General features: G+C 42.2%; 1 protein-coding gene across 1 annotated transcript in view; it reads right to left on the bottom strand.

The window, feature by feature from the left end:
- Positions 1 to 1155: 1155 nt before the first annotated feature.
- The window catches only part of LOC139420681 (phospholipid phosphatase-related protein type 4), a 36239-nt gene continuing 13555 nt past the window's right edge, over positions 1156 to 23839 (bottom strand). The window contains exons 3-9 of the mRNA XM_071170901.1: positions 17307 to 17436; positions 16914 to 17109; positions 9081 to 9138; positions 3563 to 3736; positions 3057 to 3353; positions 2729 to 2902; positions 1156 to 2554 (exon numbers count right to left, since the gene is read on the bottom strand). Coding sequence (XP_071027002.1) covers positions 1445 to 2554; positions 2729 to 2902; positions 3057 to 3353; positions 3563 to 3736; positions 9081 to 9138; positions 16914 to 17109; positions 17307 to 17436 — 2139 coding nt within the window. The 3' untranslated portion in view covers positions 1156 to 1444. The remainder of the gene's footprint in view (positions 2555 to 2728; positions 2903 to 3056; positions 3354 to 3562; positions 3737 to 9080; positions 9139 to 16913; positions 17110 to 17306; positions 17437 to 23839) is intronic.

Here is a 23839-nt window from a genome sequence, read left to right as displayed (position 1 = left end):
TAGCCAGCTAACTAGCTAATGTTAGCCACAACAAATTGGAATTCGTAACATGTCATACGTATTGCAAATTTGTAACATATTGTACGAAATGGATGATGGACATTCACAAATGAATACATACCATACAAAATGTAGAGTATCATACCAAATGGAGGGAGTAAGATTTGAATTTACTATGTCTACCCCTGAGTCTGAGTTGGCCATTTGGGATGTAGACACCATGGAAAATCATGTACAGTATGTTGGTAGAATAAATCCAAACAGTATTATTGTGATAGAACAAACACAACCTGGTCATTGGATATAAATGTGTAGGAAACACAGTTTTGTGCAGTTCACAGCATATTTAATTTAGCTACAGTAGGAATGCTAAGCACTTATGGTCATTAACACAGTTTTCTCTAGGGAATGTGGCATCTATACAGCAAATAATACAAAAGGTAGTTCTCTAACCATATCAAGTTCCAAATGTTCTCTCTATTTATTTGTACTCTATGCACAGTATTTCATCTACATCCGGGGTGTCAAACATACGGCCCCACGAGGGGGTCCAATCCGGCCTGCGGGTGGTTTGAGTAAGAACTCAATGTACTTTACTAAATTACTAAAACTAAATCAAAACTGTGTAGAAATGATAAAGGACCTACATTCATACAGTTTCTTGCCTGTGTCTTGCCTGCTAATAATCCCCAAAATGAAACCCAGACAGTCAGGGAGCATGGAAAATTCCAAAATTGATAGAGGACTACAGTATGTCTTGCAAATTTTGATGGCGTGGAAATAAAACACATTTTTGAAGACCGAATCACCCCTGACACCCCTGATCTAAATAGTGTGGGTGGTTTAGCACACAGTTCAAAACGATTTACGATGCAGACAATTAAAGGATTATCGTTTCCACCGTTATGGTACACAACTTTGCAATATCCCACTAAAGCATTACATAGGGGGTAGTATTGAACTTTGTGGAAAAAAAGGAAAACAAAAACTTTGATAACCCACTTTTGAAAATATTTCAAATTGGACACAATTCCAGTGCTATTATGTTTCTATTAGAGTACATAAGAACATAGTAAAGCGCTCTACAAGACCAAAAAGGTTGTGCTTTTGTGGGAAGAATTACAAATATCATGCTGAATAAAGCCTGCTTTGTGACTAATAAAATGTATCTGGATACAACGTTTGGCGATGGATTGCCTCTTATCACAGATGCAGTGGAAGGGGTCAAACATCCCCAAGAGTGCAACAATCCCTCCCACTGACGGTTATTTTCTTGAAAATTCTGTGAACATCCAAGTGAACAAGGGCAGTTTCCCAAATGGCATCCTCTTTCCTATATAGTGTACAACTTTTGACCAGAGCCCTATGAGTCCTGGTCAAAAGCAGGTACTATATAGGGAATACAGTTCCATTTGGGACACAGCCAAGTGACAATGCTCTTCCTCTACAAACCGGGTGTTGATGAAGTCCCCTTGTAGAAAACGTTCCTGGTGTTATCCGGGCTGTTCCCTCGCTCTGGGATCAGGATGATGTTCCCTTTCCCTTTCCTCCGGAGTGTGGAGTCCCGGCTGGAGGCCACAGAGTGGGGCTCTGAGGGGACCTCACCCCCCTCTACTGGGGTCACTCTGATGGTGGTGATCCCCTGCTGCTGTTGGAGGGAGTGCTCCCCGCCCCCTGCGTTCTGTGTATTGGTGGCAGCAGTGGGATTTGCATGTCTCCTCCTGTCTATGGAGCCAATGGAGCCGTCCCTCATGGACAGGGACTCGCAGCTCTCTGAATCTCTATTCAGGTCATTCAGCTCGAATGACTGGCCCTGGCTGCATCCACCGATACCACCAGCCCCACACTGGTCCTGGGACCTCCAGGTCTTCCAGGAACCCCCACTGCTAATATCCGTCGAAGGGGCGTGAACCATGGGGCGGTTGTTGTTGTTCTCGGGATGGGCGTCCACCCTCACGATGGCTCCAGTGCTGCCTGAGATGCTGCCCACGGAGCTGCCCAACGTGCTGCAAGTCGTGCCCATGGGATTTGGTTCATTCAGGGTTCTATAGCGGAGGGACCCTCCGGTGTATCCGTCCATGCAGCCCTCGTCCATGCTCTTGGAGTGAGTCTGGAGCAGACCCTGCTGTTTCGACATGGCAATCACCTGCATGATCCGCGGCTGCTGGCTGCCATTCATAGTCCTACATGGGGCAGTTGCCTTCTCAGCAGCCTTCACCCAGTTTACATGAGCTCCAATATTGCATATATCACCACCGCCTACATCTCCCGCACCCATCTTGGGCGAGGGGTTGTTGAAGTTCTCATGGGTCTCCTCTGGGATATGGACCAGCTGTGAGGAACCAGGTCGGGACTGCATAGAGACTCTGGCCCCTCCTGTTATGCCGCTGCAGTCTCTGGGTAGTGTGGTGCTGGCCCCGGTAGCTAGCTTCACATACTGTGTTGGCAGATCGACCCCGTTGATCCCCACGGCTGAGGGCTCAGAGCTGTACCTCATGGAGTCCATGCTCCCCCGGTGGTGGGGGGACTGGGCCGCCGCCTCACCCTCCATCACCTAATAAGAAGAAGAAAAAGAAGAAGAAGACAAAAACATATTTATTTACTTTTATAGCTTTTTTCAATTTCAGAAATATGCATTTCAATGTGTTTAAACATGAGAAGAAACAAGCATTATAAAAGCATATCATTAGTAGGCTACAACAATTGTAAATCGTATAAATTGTTTAACCTGCAGGGAGTGCTTTCGGCTCTCTTGATTCTTGCTCTTCCACTGAGAGAGGAGCTGTTTGGAGCGGGAGGAGTCCATGGAGGCATGGTGACTGTGGTGGATGGTGGCGTTGCGGCGTGTGCCATCATCCATCGCTGGCGTGTGGACACGGGGGAGGGTGTGGCTGAACGTCACCTGAGGACAGCAATTTCTAACCTTATTTATTCAAAATCATTTTTTAAATGAAGTCACGGCAAAATGTTTTTAATAACTATTTTTAGGAACCTGTAGAGTAAAGTAAAGTATGTTGAATATCTGCATACTAATTAAATAACAAAAACAAAGTCACCATGCTCTCCTTTCCCATGGGGCTGCGGGGTGAGGTGATGACCTCCACGTCAGCGCTGGACCTCTTCAGGTTGGTGAGGGAGCCAGAGGAGGGATCTCGGTGGTGGGGGTTATGGTGGAGGATGCCCTCGGAGTGGGAGGTAGAGAGCCCGTCCATATTGGCGCTGCAGCTCTTCACCTGTAAATGGCGCATGGCCTCCTGGCTGATGTGGGGTAAAGGACAGGGACCGCGGGGCTGGGGAGGAGGGCAGCTGCAGCTATCCTCACTGGGCTGGAAGTTCCCCACTGCGTAAAGACCCTGGAGGTAGTGGAGAGACGGAGCTTTACAATATTATCTCTCATAACACACAATCTCTTTAGTGCAAATCCTTTTAAACAAACAAGTACTGTAGCAACTGTACATCAAATGATGATTATTCAGCAGGAAAAGTGTTATCTGTAACAGTCTTTCTACCAAAAAACACAAATAATAAGTAGTATCTCTAAGAAAGTATCAGCAGAACATACTAAGTATACAGCTATTCCCCCGCCCAGCAGAAAGCCCAGGTAGACATCAATAGCATGGTTCTTGTACTGGATGATCCGGGTCAGCCCACAAATGATGGCACAGATGACGAAGGAGAAGACCAGCAGAGGCTTCAGTAGTTTAGAAGACTCAGTAAGCGTGCTGTTGAAGTACATCTACAGACAGACCAAGGACACAAAGGCATTGTCATCATCAATAGCATCATTATCATTATCGTCGTTCATGTCATTATCATCATCATCAGCATCATCGTTGTCGTCGTTGAGGTCGTCATCATCATCATCATCATCATCATCATCATCCTCATCATCATCAACAATTAACAATCAACATTAGCTTGTGGCAGAAATCCTTATGGAAACAATCCACATTGTCTGCAAGATTCCAAACCACAACTAGGCCTACATGAATGAATAACATTGCCATGTCTTTCCATTCAAACATTTCAACTAAGCACATTAAACAACACAGCTCCGTACAAATACATTCATTTAGCTCTAGATGTTGCTGCAATGTCCTCTCCCCCTATGAGAAGGAATTGTGTGTGTCCCAAATGGGATCCTATTCCCTATAATTGTGCACTACGTTTGACCATGGCCCATAGAGCTCTGATCAAAAGTAGTGCACTATGTAGGGAATATGGTGCCATTTGGGACACACAGTGTAGATTTGTATAGTATGGTCGTGTTCCAGAGCTGTGAGTCAGCATCCAGCATCCTCCCCCTCAGAGCGACTTTATTACAGCAGATTTATTACTGCCAGGCCCTACTGTGGACACAGCCAGCGCTCGATACTGTTCAGACCTGGGTTCAAATAGTATTTTTTTCCAAATATTTTCAGCGTTTGATGCACCAGGTAAGCTTGATCAAGTGTAGCTAAAGTTGTTGAAATACAACAAATACTATTTGAACCCAGGTATGCTACTGTCTCTCCTGTGAGTTGTGGCTAATGCAGCCTAACGGCATGCATCATCTACCCTCAGGCACCTGAGGCTTTGAGTTCTTTAGTGTCTGTCAGCGTTTACAGACTCATCTACTATAGTGGTGCAAGGAAAAAAAAATGTTAGTCTAACCTTGAGGATTACTGGAGACTTTTATAGTTATTTGGTCTGACAGTGTGATGTATTGGATGTGCTGTATGTGAAAACTAAAATACTATATAGACTACATAGCGGACCTAGAGTGCCTTTAGAAAGTATTCACACCACAACTTTTTCCACATTTTGTTGTGTTACAGCCTGAATTTAAAACATATTCAATTGAGATTTTGTGTCATTTATTTTTACACAATATCCAATAACGTCAAAGTGGAATTATGTTTTTAGAAATGTTTACAAATTCATTGTGACTCGTTTCAGGAAACTAGGCATATGTCGCACGTCAATACTTCACAGGCCATTTTAATGTCAACTTTTATTTATTTACCATAAAGCGTTTTTTTTCCTTCAGAAATGCCTTCTGGAACATGTGAACTTTCATGTGCCTTAATATCAAACTATGCCATCTGTAAATATGAAAACAATTGTTAAACTAACGGAAAAAGAGGGAACCTTCCCGTTAGCCATGATTGGCTGAGATAATGAGGGGGCTGGACATGCCAAGAGATGAGTTTGGATTGGTCTGCCATGTAGCATGCTTCTGTCTATATCATGAGCTGGTCAGAATGTGTAGGTAATCCTTTCTAATGCGGCTTTTTGAAAGATATCATGTAGTAGAACTGCATAAGTGTTGCTCTCCACACTCTGGAGGACCGGATTACATCTCCAAACTAAGAGCCATTTCCAATTCATCCGTGACAGAGAGGGTTTAGCGTCCCTCCATGTATATGGGTAAGAGAGTCTAGCTAGCTAGTTTTTCAGTGTAGTAATATTATTTGTCTCTCAGAACCATTTGTATTGCTAGTTACAGTCTAATATTAGCTAGCTAACGTTGAATCTGGTTTGTTAGCTACCCGCAGATTAATGCAGAGAAGTAACGTTATGAGTTGGGATTATGGTTCATTGTTTAACTAGCTAACTACATTTCTAAACAAAAGACTCCACTATGCATGTAACCATTTCAATAGAATCTTAATGATGTCACTGGGACAACCGTCGATAGACATAGCTGGTAAATTCGCTCTGGCTATCTACTCCAATTTCAGAGCACTCTCGTCTGAGTGTGCCAGAGTGCAGAATAACTGACAAATTTACAGATGCTCAACACCCGTTGAATATTGCCAGAGTCAGTAAACGTTGGCAAAAAAATCATAATTAAATTGTTGCCAGCAGCACAGTTGTAGTCACCAACGCTCTGGATAACATAAAACTGCCTAGCCAGCTCTGCTAGAGCGAGTAAAATGTTCAGAGTGACCTGTTCTTTCATTTGTGTCTGGAAGTAGCTAGCAAGTTAGCCAACATTAGCCAGTTAGCTTGGGTGCCTGACAGCTGTTGTTAGGTCAGAACGCTCAAATCACGCTCAAACTCCTCAGCCAGAGCGTCCAGTGTGCGCTCTGAACGCTCTGAGAGTGAAACGCTCTGAATTTATGAATGGACAATCTGACAACGCTCTGAGTTTACAAACACCCAGAAAACACTCTTGCACTCCAGATTAAATTTACAAACACACCCGTAGTATAAACCAGCCTTTAGTCTTGAAATCTTTGGTTGTTTTGTACATGGTCACACATGGGAATCCTTAAAGAGGTGGGTGGGGCTAAAGCTTAAGAGGGTGTGAACGATGCTGAATGGGTGTACACAAGGAAGAGCTCTCCAGCATGTGTACTGAAACATTTAAGGGCCATTTTCTCAAAAGTGATTTTACAAGTTAATCAACTTTCAAAGCAGAATTACTTTCCCATTGTTCCTCAACTGTAGTGTATGATATACTATTTTCTAGCTCTGAGTCTCTACTTTAATCCAAATTAAAAAACACATTTTCAAATTTTGCTACATAAGACCAAATCGAGCCGGTCGTTCACATTTTAAAAAAATCTAAAGCTGAAATGTCTTGAGTCAATAAGTATTCAACCCTTTTGTTATGGCAAGGCTAAATAAGTTCAGGAGTAAGAATGTGCTTAACATGTCACATAATAAGTTGAATGGACTCACTCTGTGTGTAATAATAGTGTTTAACATGATTTTTTAAAACAATGACTACCCCATCTCTACACCACAGGTATGGTTATATGTAAGGTCCCTCAGTCGAATAGTGAATTTCAGGCACAGATTCAACAGCAAAGACCAGTGAGGTTTCCAATGGTTCGCAAAGAAGGGCACCTATTGGTAGATGGATTAAAAAAAAGAATCCCTTTGCGCATTGTGCAGTTATTAATTACACTTTGGATGGTGTATCAATACAACCTGTCACTAAAAAGATACAGGCGCCCTTCCTAACTCAGTTGCCGGAGAGGAAGGAAACCACTCAGGGATTTCACCATGAGGCCAATGGTGATTTTAAAACAGTTACAGAGTTTAATGGCTGGCATAGGAGATAACTGAGGATGGATTAACAACATTGTAGTAACTCCACAATACTAACATAAATTGAGGAAGCTTGCACAGAATAAAGTAATACTACAAAAAATGTGGCAAAACATTTTATATTTTGTCCTGAAAACAAAGTGTTATGTTTGGGACAAATCAAACACATCACTGAGTACCACTCTTCATATTTTCAAGCATGGGGGTGGCTGCATCATTGTATGCGTATGCTTGTCATCTGTAAGGACTAGGGAGTTTTTTAAGATAAAAATAAACAGAATAGAGCTAAGCACAGGTAAACTCCTAGAGGAAATCTTGGTTCAGTCTGCTCTCCAGCAGACACTGGGAGATAAATTCACTTTTCAGCAGGACAATTACCAAATATTCACTGGTTACCAAGATTTTGTTGCTTACCAAGATGACTATGATTTTTTTGGAGTGGCCTAAATACAGTCAAGTTAAATCGAGCTTGAAAATGTATGGCATGACTTTAAAATGGCTATCTTGCAATGATCAACAACGAACTTGACAGAGATTGAAGAATTTTTAAAAGGATAATGGGGAAATAATGAACAATCCAGGTGAGCAAAGCTTTTAGAGACTTACCCAGAAAGACAAAGCTGTAATTGCTGCCAAAGGTGATTCTAACATGTATTGACTCACGGAGTTGAATACTTATCTAATCAAGATACACCAAACAAAAATATAAACGCAGCATGCAACAATTTGAAAGATTTTACTGAGTTAACAGTTAATTTAAGGAAATCAGTCAATTGAAATAAATAAATTAGGCCCCAATATATGGATTTAACATGACCGGAAATACAGATATGCATCTGTTGGTCTCAAACATGCTCAATGGGTGACATATCTGGTGAGTATGCAGGCCATGGAAGAACTGGGACATTTTCAGCATCCAAGAATTGCATTATCATGTTGAAACATGAGGTGATGGCAGAGGATAAATGGCATGACATTGGGCCTCAGGATCTGGTCACGGTATCTCTGCGCATTCAAATGGCCATCGGTAAAATGGCATTGTGTTTGGTGTCCGTAGCTTATGCCTGACCATACCATATCCTCACGCCCAACATGGGGCACTCTGTTCACAACGTTGACATAAGACAATTGCTCGCCCACACAATACCATATACATGCCGTCTGCCATCGGCTCGGTACAGTTGAAACCGGGATTCATCCGTGAAGAGCATACTTCTCCAGTGTGCCAGTGGCCATCGAAGGTGAGCATTTGCACACTGAAGTCGGTTACGACACTGAACTGCAGTCAGGTCAAGACCCTGGTGAGGACAATGAGCACGCAGATGAGCTTCCCTGAGACGGTTTCTGACAGTTTGTGCAGAAATTCTTTGGTTGTGCAAACCCATCAGCTGTCCGGGTGGCTGAACTTAGACAATCCTGCAAGTGAAGAATGTGGAGGTCCTGGGCTGGCGTGGCTACATGTGGTCTGCGGTTGTGAGGCAGGTTGGACGTACTGCAAAATTCTCAAAAACGATGTTGGATGTGGTTTATGGTAGAGAAATGAACATTAAATTCTCTGGCAACAATTTTGGTGGACATCTCAAATATATATAACAGTCCATTCGGAAAGTATTCAGACCCCTTGACTTTTTCTACATTTTGTTAAGTTACAGCCTTATTCTAAAATTGATTAAAAAGTGTTTTTCCCTCATCAATCTACACACAATACCTCATAATGGCAGAGCAAAAACAGATTTTTAGACATTTTTGCAAATGTATTCAAAATAAAAAAAAACAGAAATACCATATTTATGGAAAATGTCATTATTGACAATGAAAAAGTGGGACTGTTGTTCCCTTGTCATATAATTGGTACATTGACTATCAATATAGCATTAAACATAGTTTTCCAGATTGTATTTGGACAACAACTTAAAAAATTGCGATATGAATATTGGATCAAGGACTGAGACAACCTGGTTCAATTTGGTGGTCCTGAGGCAATACCAGTTGAGAACCACTGCTGTAACATGTTTGTGTGAGTGAAGATGGTTACTCACAGAGATGTAGACGGCGGCAAAGGAAGCCAGTGTGGCATGTTGAGACGGAAAAGATTTTCTGGAAAGGAACAAGGAAAGAAGGGAAGAGGAGAGGATGGACAGAAACAGATGGTTTAGTGTTTGAGCCAACATGGACTGTACAAATCAGTGGAGGACACAGTTGTATGCCACAACCATCAAAACAAACTCACAAAATAGGTAGGCACAATCTGTGTGTTCTCTACAAATGTTCATGATTGATTTTTTTTTTTAAACCTACACGCTGAAGAAGGCTGTTACATCGAAAAGTCTGTGTATGCTATCCTGATGCAGTAATAAAAATAAAAAAATGAATGGAAAATGAATGACGATTTATGTGACATAACTTTGAGCGCGGACCCATCAGACTTCATTAGTTATCTGAATTCACGTTTTTTACACACCAACCGAACATCTGGAGAGCGCGATTGTACTTTCTTTATTTACAATCTCAAAAAAATATTATATTTTATGATATTGATATGATATTGATATGATATTGAGCTGAAACATTCCTAAATGCTGCAGTACATCATATACAGTATCAGTCAAAGGTTTGGACAAACCGACTCATTCAAGGGTTTTCCTTTATTTTTTACTATTTTCTGCATTGTAGAATAATAGTGAACAAATCAAAACTATGAAATAACACATATGGAATCATGTAGTAACCAAAAGAGTTTGCCTTGATGACAGCCTTGCACACTCCGTTAACCATTTGGAAAACACAGTCCAGTAACATAACTACAAATCATGTACTTTCATAGGTGCACATGAGCTTCTTTCAACATAAAAAAAAAAAAACTTTTTGAAAAGCACAGGTTAATCCATTGTATACAGTACCTTCAGAAGGTATTCACACCCCTGGACTCTTTCCACATGTTGTTGTGTTACAGACTAAATTGAAAATGTATTCAATTGAGATTCATTGTCACTGACCTACACACAATAACTCATCATGTCAAAGTGGAATTATGACATTTTTTCTTAAGACATTTTTACAAATGAATTACAAATCAAAATATGAGATGTCTTGAGTCAATAAGTATTCAACCCTTTTGTTATGGCAAGCCTAAATAAGGTCCGTTTATTTTAACAATGACTACCTTATCTCTGAACCTCATTATGAGGTATTTTGTGTAGATGGGTGAGAAAAATAAATATTTTTAATCAATTTTTAATTCAGACTGTAACAGAACAAAATGTGGAATAACTCAAGGGGTATCAAATAAAATAACATTTTATTGGTCGCCTACACATATTTAGCAGATGATATTGCGGGTGAAGCGAAATGCTTGTATTCCTAGCTCCAACAGTGCAGTAATATCTAACCATTCACAACAATACACACAAATCTAAATTAGAAATAATTCAATTAAGAAATACATAAATATTCGGAGTCCGGAGAATATATATACATATATACAGTGTGTGTGTGTGTGTGTGTGTGTGTTTCCATGTGTTTGATGCCATTCCATTTACTTCATTCCAGACATTATTATGAGCCTTCCTCCCATCAGCAACCTCCACTGATCTGTAGAATACTTAGGATAGAATAGTATATGTACAGCAATAGCTGAACAGGATGGCATTAACTAGAATACAGTATATGCGGTATATGTCTATGTACATAGGGTAGCAAGTTTGAGTGATCGGGTGGTAGCCAGCTATTGATAGTGACTAAGTTCAGGGCAGGGTAGTGGGTGGAGGTCGGTTAATGATGGCTATTTAACAGTCTGATGGCCTTGAGATAGAAGCTGTTTTTCAGTCGCTTGGTCCAAGCTTTGATGCACCTGTACTGACCTCATCTTCTGAATGATAGCGGGGTGAACAGGCTGTGGCTCGGGTAGCTGAGGTCCTTAATGATCTTCTTGGCCTGCCTGTGACATCGGGTGCTGTAGATGTCCTGGAGGGCAGGCAGTGTGCCCCCAGTGATGCATTGGGCAGACCGCACCACCATCTAGAAAGCCCTGTGGTTGCGGGCAGTGCAGTTGCCATACTAGGCGGTGATACAGCCCGACAGGATGCTCCCAATTGTGCATCTGTATAAGTTTGTGAGGGTTTTACAGGCCGAGACAAATTTATTCAGCTTCAGCTTTTGCACCTTCTTCACCACCTTGTCTGTGTTGGTGGATAATTTAAAATTGTCAGTGATGCTTTCGCCAAGGAACTTTAAGCTTTTTACCTTCTCCACTGAGGCCCCATCAATGGGGGCCTTTGCTGTCTCCTGAAGTCCATGATAAGTTCCTTAATTTTGTTGACGTTGAGGGAGAGGTTATTTTTGGGGCCCTCACCTCCTCTCTGTAGGCTGTCCCATCATTGTTGGTAATCAGGCCAACTACTGTTGTGTTGTCTGCAAACTTGATGATTGAGTTGGAGGCGTGCATGGCCACACAGTCATAGGCGAACAGAGACTACAGGAGGGGGCTGAGCTGGCACCCTTGTGGGGACCCTTGTGTTGTTTCCTACATTCACGACATGGGGGGCAGCCCATCAGGATGTCCAGGAACCAGTTGCGCAGGGAGGTGTTCAGGGCAGTATGCAAATTGAAGTGGGTCGAGGGTGTCAGGTAAGGTGGAGGTGATATGATCCTTAACTAGCCTCTCAAAGCACTTCATGATGACAGAAGTGAGTGCTACGGACCGATAGTCATTTAGTTCAGTTGCCTTTACTTTCTTGGGTACAGCATCAATGGTGGATATCTTGAAGCAAGTGGGGACAGCAGACTGGAATAGGGAGAGATTGATTATGTCCGTAAACAGCTGGTCTGCACATGCTGTGAGGACGCGGCTAGGGATGCCGTCTGGGCCAGCAGCCTTTCGAGGGTTAACATGATTAATTAAATGTCTTACTCACATCGGCCATAGAGAAAGAAAGCCCACAGTCCTCGGGAGCGGCCTGCGTTGTTGGCACTGTGTTATCCTCAAAACGGGTGAAGAAGGTGTTTAGCTTGTTTGGGAACAAGACGTCGATGTCCGCGAAGTGGCTGTTTTCCACTTTGTAATTCGGGATTGTTTGGAGTCCCTGCCACATACGTCTTGTGTCTGAGCTGTTGAGTTGCGACTCCACTTTGCATCTGTACTGACGTTATGCCTGTTTGATTGCCTTACGGAGGGCATAACTACACTGTTTGTATTTGATAAGTTCAATTGCCTTGGGGGGTACGAACAAAGGATCCAATTCAGGAAAGTCTTATTTCTGGTTGGAGCTTCCGCTGCTTTAATATCCAAAAGTTATTTCCGGCTGTATGTAATAACACGTAGAACGTTCTAGGCTAATAATATAAGAAATAACAAAAATGTTTTTATTTAAATACTGCAAAATTGCTTAGGAGCTAGAAGCAGAGCTGCCATGTCTATCGGCGCCATCTTCAGATCTTCAGATGAATACTAAAGAGGAGAAAAACATTGAACTGTTGTACCAATCTCTTCTAGGGTCCTTTATATAGTTCATTAGAGTTAGACTGTTAGACAGTGGTCTAGGATGTCACAGAGAGGAACAGAGACTGTTTATGCCCTGAGCTACTGTCAGTTTTGAGCTTTTAATGGTGCAGGCTGAATTTAATGGTCCGTTTCATCTGTCTGTTCACAGGATGAATAAGACCATAAAGGCTATACATTAGTCTTAGAATGACTAAGAGGGGCAAGACAATATTAGACACAGATACACAGATTAATCTTCCATGGGTAATGGCACTGTCTGTCTACAGCTCTACAGGAGAATGGGATTACTTTTTAGATAAACATCGATAATTCAATTCAGGGGAGACCGTAGCGAGAAACAATTGAACACAACACATCCCTTTTGAATGATAGTATCTCAAATGTTATGGTTCTACGTCTGCCACTCTGGATGGAAAGCTATCTATCCAGGAAAATGCTAAAACTTTTCTTGAATTTATTTTTGGACAGTAATGATTGACCCTGTGGTGTTCCTCAAGACACCTGCCTAGGCCCACTCCTCTACTCTATCTTGACTACTGATTTACCCTCAGTAATGACTAAAGCAAGAGTGGTTATGTATGCTGATGACGCTATAATGTATAGCGCTGCATGAACACACTGTATAATGAGCTAACAGTACTGAGCAAAGAACTAAGAAGTGTGTTTGAGTGGGTTAACATGAATACATTTCTTAAAGAAAATGCATTGTATTTGGTCGAAGATATATGCTTGCCTCATGACCTTCACTTACACTTGTAAATGGATGTGTTCCCTGTAGAAGAAGTAAAAAAAATACCAAATGACTTGGTGTCACATTGGACACAGCTCTATCCTGGTCTGAACATATGTGACCCCTTTCAAGAAGTTAGGCTTATGTCACACGTCACTACTTTACAGGAGAGGCATTTGAACATTATGTTCTATTTTTCTTTTATCAAAATGGGGTTTTGGGCAGAAATGGAACATGTGAACGTTCATGTGCCATAATAACAAACTTGTATTCCATCTGTAAATATAAATAAAACATTTACATTACAAGCCTAGTTGGTTTAGCCACAGAAAAAGACAGGAACCTGGCTGAGATAATGGATGGGCTGGACTTGCCGAGAGATGAGTTCGGATTGGTCTGCCATGTAGCGCGCTTCTGTCTATAACATGAGCTGCTCAGTATGTGTAGATAATCCTTACTACTGCAGCTTTTTTGAAAGACATAACTTTAACCCTGGAGAACTGCAAAAGTGTTGCTACTACTCTCAAAAACATTGCTGCCCTTAATTTAGCAGACACTACTGCAAAGATCAGTGAGAAAAAGTCGTCATCTTCATTGCAAGTTAAAGTGTACTGTTAGCTAGCTAGCGAGCATTACCTTGATGGCTCGCTCGTTAATGTTATGTGTATGATCTGTGTAGTAATATAATTTATATCTCAGAAAGTAATTTGTATTGCTAGTTATAGCCTACTGTTAGCTAGCTAGCTAACACCGAACCTAGTTGGTTAGCTTTAGCTACCTGCAGATTTACACTCCAGCATTTCATGCATGTTTGCTAGCTATGACAATACGTTTGTATTGTAGCTATGGGTTGGGAATATGGTAAATTGTTAAACTAGCTAGCTACATGTCTAAACAAAAGACTCCACTTTGCCAGATGATTACATGATCCAACAAGTTAGCCAGGTGTGTCTGGGGGTGATTACGGCCATCTACTGCATTTCATGAACATGTGTACATGTCTAGTACACAAGTGTGACACATCCCCTTACTTTAGCTAGATGTGGCTTGAGGGTGGTTATAGAATTTATTTCACATGGCCCATCAATTTAGACAAGTGTCTCTGGGTAAGGATCCTCTTAATAATTTCACCACTTTTAGTATTGAAATCTTTGGTTGCTTACAACACTACTTTTTCACTCTGTTAAGGACATGGCCTTTCATGGGAATCCTTAAAGAGATGGGTGGGGCTTAAGAGGGCGTGAATGATGCTGAATAGGTTTAGACAAAGAAGTGCTCTCCAGTAGGTGTACCAAAACATTCAAGGGCCATTTTCTCAAAAGTGGGGTTACAAGTCTATAAACTTTCAAAGCAGAATTACTTTCCCTATTGTTCCTGCAGTGATATACGATTTTGTAGCTCCGAGTCTCTACTTGTATCCAATATAAAAAACACCATTTCACATTTTGCTACATGAGATCAAATAGAGGCATATAGATATATAGATCATATTGTAATTATAACGGATGAGAGCATTGCTATAACAAGAAAATGTTCTGAGTATGTAACATCCAGCACTCTGAATCAGGTGATTCAATCTTTTATTCTATCACACCTAGATTACTGCCCTGTCATATGATCATCTGCAGCAAAAAATAAACAAAAAAGCTCCAACTTGCTCAAAACAGGGCTGCCATTGTTTTAACTGTATGAATGTCAACTGAATGCATCAGAATATTTCATGCAGTCAAATTGAAAGCAAATTACTATGCAGTCTTCTGATTTTCATTAGGAATGTAACATTTTCAACAAACCACAGTCTTTTTCAGACCAATTAGTTCATTCCATGTGTAACTCTGTGTTGTTGTATGTGTCGAATTGCTATGCTTTATCTTGGCCAGGTCGCAGTTGCAAATGAGAACTTGTTCTCAACTAGCCTACCTGGTTAAACAAAGGTGAAATAAAAATTCAAATAAATAAATACTAGCAACAAACATAACCACCAAACCAGATAGGAAGTTCAGGTGATCTGATACCCCGTGGACAATCAGTTACATTTTTTTATTTTTTTATTTAACCTTTATTTAACCAGGTTAGCTAGTTGAGAACAAGTTCTCATATACAACTGCAACCTGGCCAAGATAAAGCATAGCAGTGCGACACAAACAACAACACAGAGTTACACATGGAATAAACAAGCGTACCAGCACAATAGAAAAAAAGAAAGTCTATATACAGTGTGTGCAAATGGCATGAGGAGGTAGGCAATAAATAGGCCATAGTAGCGAAGTAATTACAATTTAGCAGATTTAGCAGATTAACACTGGAGTGATAAGTGAGCAGATGATGATGTGCAAGTAGAGATACTGGTGTGCAGAAAGTAAATTAAAACAATATGGGGACGATGTAGGTAGATTGGGTGGGCTATTTACAGATGGACTATGTACAGCTGCAGCGATCGGTTAGCTGCTCACATACAGAGCCATCACTGAATAGAATTATTTACCAATTTCTCAGGCAAAAAGTAAATCCACCTTCAAGAAAGCAATAAAAGAACATCCAATGCGATCAACCATATGACTGCACAGATACTAATGCCAGACAGCATCTCCTGAATGTTACATGTATTACCGGTCAGGTATTTTAATTGTCTGTAATGTCGACTTGTTAAAAGTTTGTAACGTCTTAATGTAAATTGTAATTGTTTGTAATGTCTTTTTAGTTCTGTGTTGGACCCCAGGAAGATTAGCTGACATTACGGCGTCAGCTAATGGGGATCCTAATAATACTTTTAATTAAAATCTCACCATGTGCTTTGCCTTAACCACTCGCTCCAGATGACAACTCCATACATCTATTTTCCCTGAATCCACACAAGCTATTTGCTGATGTGCAAAAGAGCCCCTTTCCCAACCTCATTAGCGAGAACATCAAAAGGTTCTCTTTACTCTACAGCCATGATAACCACAATTAGAAACCAAAATAGCTTTGCTGCTGCTTGTCTTGTCTGGGTCCTTGTGTTTATACATCCAAACAGAACTGAACAACTCAAACTCTGCGTAATCCCCGGAAAAATAACCCATTGAACTGTGCTAATGACTCAAGTCTGCTGCTACTGAGTAATTGGAGGTATTAGATTAACTCACACATCAATACAACTTGCAGACAAAATGTGCTTTGATTGACAGTGTGGATATTTGAATACTTTAACTCTAGGATCATAATATCGTCAGAAAAATGCAAAAACTTCTAACTAACCCGAACATATCTGTCAACGCTCTTATCGAGAGCAGCTTAAAGTAGTTAGTACATACATTTTCATCAAACCCACAACCATGGCATTACAAGCACCATACTCTACCAAGTAACCCACTCATGCTTAATGTCTATAGCCCGGTTCAACGCTAACTCTAGCCTCAACCCTATCTCTAACCTAAGCATAATGTCCACACCCTGGGTCAACACTAACCTTAGCCATAGCACAAACTTCATGTCCACACCCCGGCTCAACCCTAACCCTCAACCTTAACCCTAGCTTCATGTCCTCATCCTGGATCAACCCTAACCCTAGTCATAATCCTGACCCCTTAGCATCAGGTTGGTGGAGCAGAAACACATTGAGAGCTCTTTAGAGGTCAACGGTGAAAGGTGAATGTGACAAACCTGCCCTGGTTGATGGCTGCGATTTCGGACCCGGAGCAGATATCCTGCAGGATGTAGGTGTTCTCGTCGCAGGTTGTGTTGAGCGTGGTGTAGTTGGGTTTACACACAGTCAGAAAGTAAGGCGCATGGTAGCCCGTCGCTAGCTGGAGGATGTCCGTGATGAGAGCTGTGGCACACAGGCCAAACACATGGACGCCTGGTTGGCAGAGACACACACATGCACGCACGACACATGCACACACACACACACATGCACACACACATGCACACACACCCAGTTAGCATAGATTTATTTTTATACTTGGGCCTTGTCATGTCTTTTTTTCATTATTCATAAAAATACATACTAAAAGGGCTGAGACAGTCTCATCAGGTAAACCAAATTAAACTTACCAATAAACCTGACAGCTCTGCGGATGAAGGAGTTAAAGCTACAGCCTGCTGCATTGATGTCTGCCTCTGCCCCGACACCCTTCCTCTTTCTGGACAGACAGCAGAACAGGATCCCCTCTCCAATCATTATCTGTGGACAGAGACACGGTCATCACTGTGGACACATACACTTACAGCACACACACACACACACACACACACACACACACACACACACACACACACACACACACACACACACACACACACACACACACACACACACACACACACACACACACACACACACACACACACACACACACACACACACACACACACAGTAGGATTAAGAGATCACCTTTCCCATGAACTCTGTCTACCTCTGTTTCAAATGACTGCCTTTCCTCTCAGCGCTCTGTTTTCGGGATAAAGTAAAGCTCTCTGTCTTTGGCATAGCCCCAGATGAAAGGTTAGGGAAAGGCCAAGGCACACTTTCCCTGCAGTATGGAGTACTATGGCCTACCATTCCAATGTACAACTCTCAGCACTAACCAGCTGTGGTAATCATGATTTTATAACCCACAAACAGCTGACTGACCAATATCACAATACCTTCCAACTAAGCTTGGAGCGACATATCGTTTACCGGGGTATTTTGAAATACCAACGGTATGATTTTCAATACCGTAAAAAAAAATATAATAATAATAATTAGCCCTCGCGTAGGCTGAGGAGGTGAGCGCTACACCACTGCTTATAAGTTAAGTATAACTATAAGAAATCTAAGATGTGTCAAATAAATTATATCCAGCTCGGAGCTCTAGCTATGCATTTGGTTTCCTAACTTGCTAGCTAAGTGGGTAGATGTCAAGATCAAGCATCTCGTTTACAGCAGAGACATTCCTTTAAAAAAAATAAATAACAGCGCCCCTTGTGTGCACATTCGGTAATACCATATACCCTGACATGGTACAGAAACGGTATGACCCCCAACCCTACTTCCAATATAGAACATGAATAACTTCAGCCCCCTAGGTGTACAGTAAATCTCTCCCTTGTGTCTGGAACTTTGACAAACAGGACCACAGGACAACAGGCTGTCGTCTGTGTCTGAATAAACCCCTCCACACTGACCTTCAAACACAATCCAATCCCCTCTGCTCTGTTCAGAGGAGCTGAAACAATAAACACACACACATATCACCACACCTGTCAATCAATCAGAATCTTTCTCTGTTACCCGATCCATAATCTCAGAACTCAGAACCAAATATTGTGGGCCAGCCAGCTACCACAAGAGACTACCCACACCATGACAACTTGAATAAAGCATGAATCCCAATGATACATCCTCTCCCACAGCTCTGATGCAGTCATTACTAGTCTATAATAACCCCTCTTCTGTTTGTCAGTGTGAATGCATGAGGAGTTTAAATCTCAGTGGGGCTGTGTGTTTGATGTCAGCAGTGATCCACACCCTGTCCTGGCCTGGCACAGGCAGGGTGTTGTGAGAAGTAAGGGCTAAACCCCAGGGTGTTGTGGGTACTGGAGTATGGTCTAACTAAGCCTTTGGCGTCGGGTCTGTTGTCACACTGTGACGTGAATGAGGGTCCAGGTATCATGCAGCTATCACCATGGCAGCACACTCTGCCCATCTGACAGGTTGAGAGTGTGAGTTTGTCTCTGTGTGTGTGTGTGTGTGTGTGTGTGTGTGTGTGTGTGTGTGTGTGTGTGTGTGTGTGTGTGTGTGTGTGTGTGTGTGTGTGTGTGTGTGTGTGTGTGTGTGTGTGTGTGTGTGTGTGTGTGTGTGTGCGTGTGTGGGCAGGCGGGCGGGCGTGTACATCCGCGCGTGTGTGAGTGCGAGAGAGAGAGAGCAACAGAACACTGTGCTATGACAACTGGCCGAACCACAGGACCCTGCACTACCTGCAGGTACTTCCTTTCTAATGATACATGTGCTCTATAACAAACCAATACACAGCGCTCCGATAGAGATGGTGAAAATGGCTTGGTGATCTGAACTAATAGAATGTTGTAGCATTATCGTACTTACAGTAGACAGGTTAATTGTTGTTTTCACATGTTGTTATTGTGGCACGCTAGGCTAGGACTATACCTATATGTACACATATTTCACAGCGTTAGCTGATGTTTGGGAACTGCATCTGAGTGGATTGCAGATGGAATATAGACAGATTTACAGTGTTAGCATTCAGAACATGAAACATACTGTACACTCCCATATGCTCTGAGATATATTTCTGTCTCAGTGCCGTGATGCTTGTTTTTTATTAATCCCAATCAGTATTTATTATCAGCTAGTACATCTCACTAAATGTAACTGATTTTATCAGTGCTGCTAAAGAACTGGAATTATATTTGATGCTGTATGTACATGTCCGAAAGCACTAGACCAGTAGTAAACATGGACAGCAGAAATTGAGTAATCTTTTCCTTTCAGAAAAGGGTGAGGGGTACCGTAGTTAAGTATGTGCTCTGACATGCAGTCACTGTCAAACACGCATATTTTGACCAATGGGTAAAATAATAAAACAATGTTAATTGTGTAGATACTCCTCTAATAAAACCAATGGTCCAAACCTCATGTCTTTATCATAATCCGTTCTGAACTTATTGGAGTTTTTACCATTGTAGGATGGTCATATTTAGGGTGACTAAATCAATGGAGGCCAGAGAAAAAAACCTGGGAAATAATTAAGGTTACCTGACCGGCTTACCATTGAACTCGTCATCTTTCTTCTCAAATCCGGAGGACATAAAACAATATGGAGGTAAGATAGATATTGATTTTGAGACATGACATATAGTATTTTCATATTTTAGTATACGCTATTCATATTAATGTTATGTTCCTGTTCTTTTTTAAAAGACATCTCACAAAAACAAGCGTATCTCTGTGAAATGTCAAGGGAGCACTGAGCATACCGCAATTTTGTTTTTTTTCAAAGCCTTTTACATTTCATTCAACTTGTGTCATGCTGATTTTGCTATTTGCGACCCACAACTTGGAAGACGACAACCACAAAATGTAAAAAAAACTAAACATTTTTGGTGAGAAAGCTGCCCCGCTCTGTCAACATACATCGGTGCTTATTACTGGATGTATTAGGTTAAGAAATCTGACTTTTTGGATATAATGTTAATGTGTTAATGATGTGTAAAAGAAAGACCCCACTGAACGATTCAGAACATGAACAATTATTTTTTGTCTTGGTAAAAAAAATAAAAAAGTATAACATAAGGAAGTGAAATGTCATCACCAAAGTGCCTTTTCACCTACTCTGGGCAGAGTGGGTAGACACCTTACAGTCAGTCTGAGAAGATGCTTCAAAAAGCACCTTAGTCAACACCATTGTGAGGGGAGGTTTTAAAGAAGAAGAGAGAATGGTTCACACTTCAGAACAGTTTAGTCTTCTTGTCATTTTTCAAACACAGCAACATGCCTCCAGGACTCCCAGGAAGTCGGGTGTGAACTAATCAACGCGTTTCTGCATGAGCAACCTGCTTGAAAACACAACGAAACACTGCAAGACCCACTCATTCATAACACCCACTTAAACCACAGAACAAAAAAAGAGGACCCCAAACTGTAGTTTCAAACTGACAGTTCACCTGGGGACCTTTAGATAGCGATAACTCCATAGCCAGTGACAAAAACACATTGACTGAGTCAGAATAAGTCTTGAAGAGATTGCTAGCTACAGAGACTACTCTGGGGTGGCTGACAGTCAAATGCTGGCTGACAGTAGCAGCCACAGTGTACGCACCTGTGAGAACAGTCAGCCACAGTGTATTCACCTGAGAGAGAGTCTGACAGAAGACTGGAAACCCAAGATCTGCTTGCTACAGTACCGAGCGTTGCTAGGAGATCTCTGTGAAAGTAATGCGTCATCAGACAACTAAAGTCAGTAGAGATCCACTGATGCCAGATACAATACATTACCAAATGTATGTGGACACCTGCTCATCAAAAATCTCAGTCCAAAATCTTGGGCATTAATATGGAGTTGGTCCTCCTTTGCTGCTGTAACAGCCTCCGCTCTTCTGGGATGGCTTTCCACTAGATGTTGGAACATTGCTGCAAGGACTTACTTTCATTCAGCCACAAGAGTATTAGTGAGTATGAGTGAGGTCTAGCACTGATGTTGGGCGATTAGGCCTGGCTCGCAGTCAGTGCTCCAATACATCCCAAAGGTGTTCGAGGGGTTTGAGGTCGGAACTGTGCAGGCCAGTCAAGATCTTCCACACTGATCTCAACAAACCATTTATATACAGACCTTGCTTTGTGCACGTGGGCATAGCTACTGTATGCTGATATAGAAAAGGGCCTTCCCCAAACTGTTGCCACAAAGTTGGAACCACAGAATCATATAGAATGTCATTGTATGCTGTAGCGTTAAGAATTCCCTTCACTGCTGGTTCGATCCCAGGCTGTGTGGCAGCCGGCCGCGATCGGGAGACCCATGAGGCGGTGCACAACTGGCTAAGCATCGTCCGAGTTAGGGGAGGTTTTGGCCGGCCGGGTTGTCCTTGTCCCATCGCGCTCTAGCGGCTCCTGTTATCCTTGTCAAAATGCTCGCTGACACGGTCGCCAGGTGTACGGTGTTTCCTCTGACACATTGGTGCCGCTGGCTTCCGGGTTAAGCGAGCATTGTGTCAAGAAGCAGTGCGGCTTGGCTGGTCGTGTTTCGGAGGACGCACGGCACTTGACCTTTGCCTCTCCCGAGTCCGTACAGGAGTTGCTGCGATGGGACAAGACTGTAACTACCAATTGAATATCACGAAATTGGGGAGAAAAATGGGTAAAAAATGTTTTATTAATTAAAAAGAAGAGGCCTAGCCTGAACCATGAAAAACAGCCCGAGACCATTATTCCTCCTCCACCAAAATTTACAGTTGGCACTATGCATTCGGGCAGGTAGCGTTCTCCTGGCATCTGCCAAACCCAGATTCGTCCGTCGGACTGTCAGATGGTGAAGCGTGATTCATCACTCCAGAAAACACGTTTCCAGTGCTCCAGAGTCCAATGGGGGTGAGCTTTACATCATTCCAGCCGATGCTTGGCATTGTGCATGGTGATCTTAGACTTGTGTGTGGCTGCTTGGCCATGGAAACTAATTTCATTAAGCTCCCGACGGGACAAGCACACAGTTCTTGTGCTGACATTGCTTCTAGAAGTAGTTTGGAACTCAGTAGTGAGTGTTGCAACTGAGGACAGATGATTTTTACGAGCTACGCGCTTCAGCACTCGGTTGTCCCGTTCTGTGAGCTTGTGTGGCCTACCACTTCGGGGCTAAGCTGTTGTTGTTTCTAGAAGTTACCACTTCACAATAATAGGGGACAGCTCTAGCAGGGCAGAAATTTGACGAACTGACTTTTTGGAAAGGTGGCATCCTATGACGGTGCCACGTTGCAAGTCACTGAGCTCTTCAGTAAGTATGGGCCATTCTACTGCCAATGTTTTTGTCTATGGAGATTGCATGGCAGTGTGCTCGGTTTTATACACCTGTCAGCAACGGGTGTGGCTGAAATAGCCGAATCCACAAATTTTAAGGTAGTTTTGTAATTACAGTGCCTTCGTAAAGTATTCAGACCCCTTGACTTTTTCCTCAATTTGTTGTTACAGCCTTATTCTAAAATGGATTAAAGAAATAAAACATCTCAGCAATCTACACACAATACCTCATAATGACAAACCAAAAAGAGGTTTTTAGAATTGATAAAAAACAGAAATACCTTATTTACATAAGAAATCAGACCAATTGCTATAAGACTTGATAATCAGCTCAGGTGCATCCTGTTTCCATTGATCATCCTTGTGATGTATATACAAATTGATTGGAGTCCACCTGTGGTAAGTTCAATTGATTGACATTAGTTGGAAAGACCCACAGTGCACGTCAGAGCAAAAGCCATGAGGTTGAAGGAATTGTCCGTTGAGCTCCGAGACAGGATTGTGTCGAGGCACAGATTGGTGAAAGGGTACCAAAAATGTCTGCAGCAATGACGGTCCACAATTCACAGTTGCCTCCATCTTCCTAGAGGTGTCCGCCCGGCCAAACTGAGCAATTGGGGGAGAAGGGCCTTGCTCAGGGAGGTGACCAAGAACCCGATGGTCTCTCTAATAGAGCTCTAGAGTTCCTCTGTGGAGATGGGAGAACCTTCCAGATGGACAACCAACTCTGCAGCACTCTACCAATTAGGCCTTTATGGTAGAGTTGCCAGACGGAAGCCACTCCTCAGTAAAAGGCACATGACAGCCTGCTAAAGACTCTCAGATCATGAGAAACAAGATTCTCTGGTCTGATGAAACCAAGATTGAACTATTTGGCCTGAATGCCAAGCGTCACATCTGGAGGAAACTTGGCATCATCCCTACCTCAAAGCATGGTGGTTGCAGCATCATGCTGTGAGGATATTTTTCAGCGGCAGGGACTGGGAGACTAGTCAGGATCGAAGAAAAGATGAACGGAGCAAAGTATAGAGCGATCCTTGATGAAAACCTGCCCTAGAGCACTCAGGACCTCAGA

The sequence above is a fragment of the Oncorhynchus clarkii genome, chromosome 11 (genome assembly GCF_045791955.1).
Source record: "Oncorhynchus clarkii lewisi isolate Uvic-CL-2024 chromosome 11, UVic_Ocla_1.0, whole genome shotgun sequence".
In the NCBI taxonomy this organism is placed as follows: domain Eukaryota; kingdom Metazoa; phylum Chordata; class Actinopteri; order Salmoniformes; family Salmonidae; genus Oncorhynchus; species Oncorhynchus clarkii.
The sequence above is the reverse complement of the archived record's forward strand: the minus strand, read 5'-3'. Positions and strand labels throughout refer to the sequence as shown.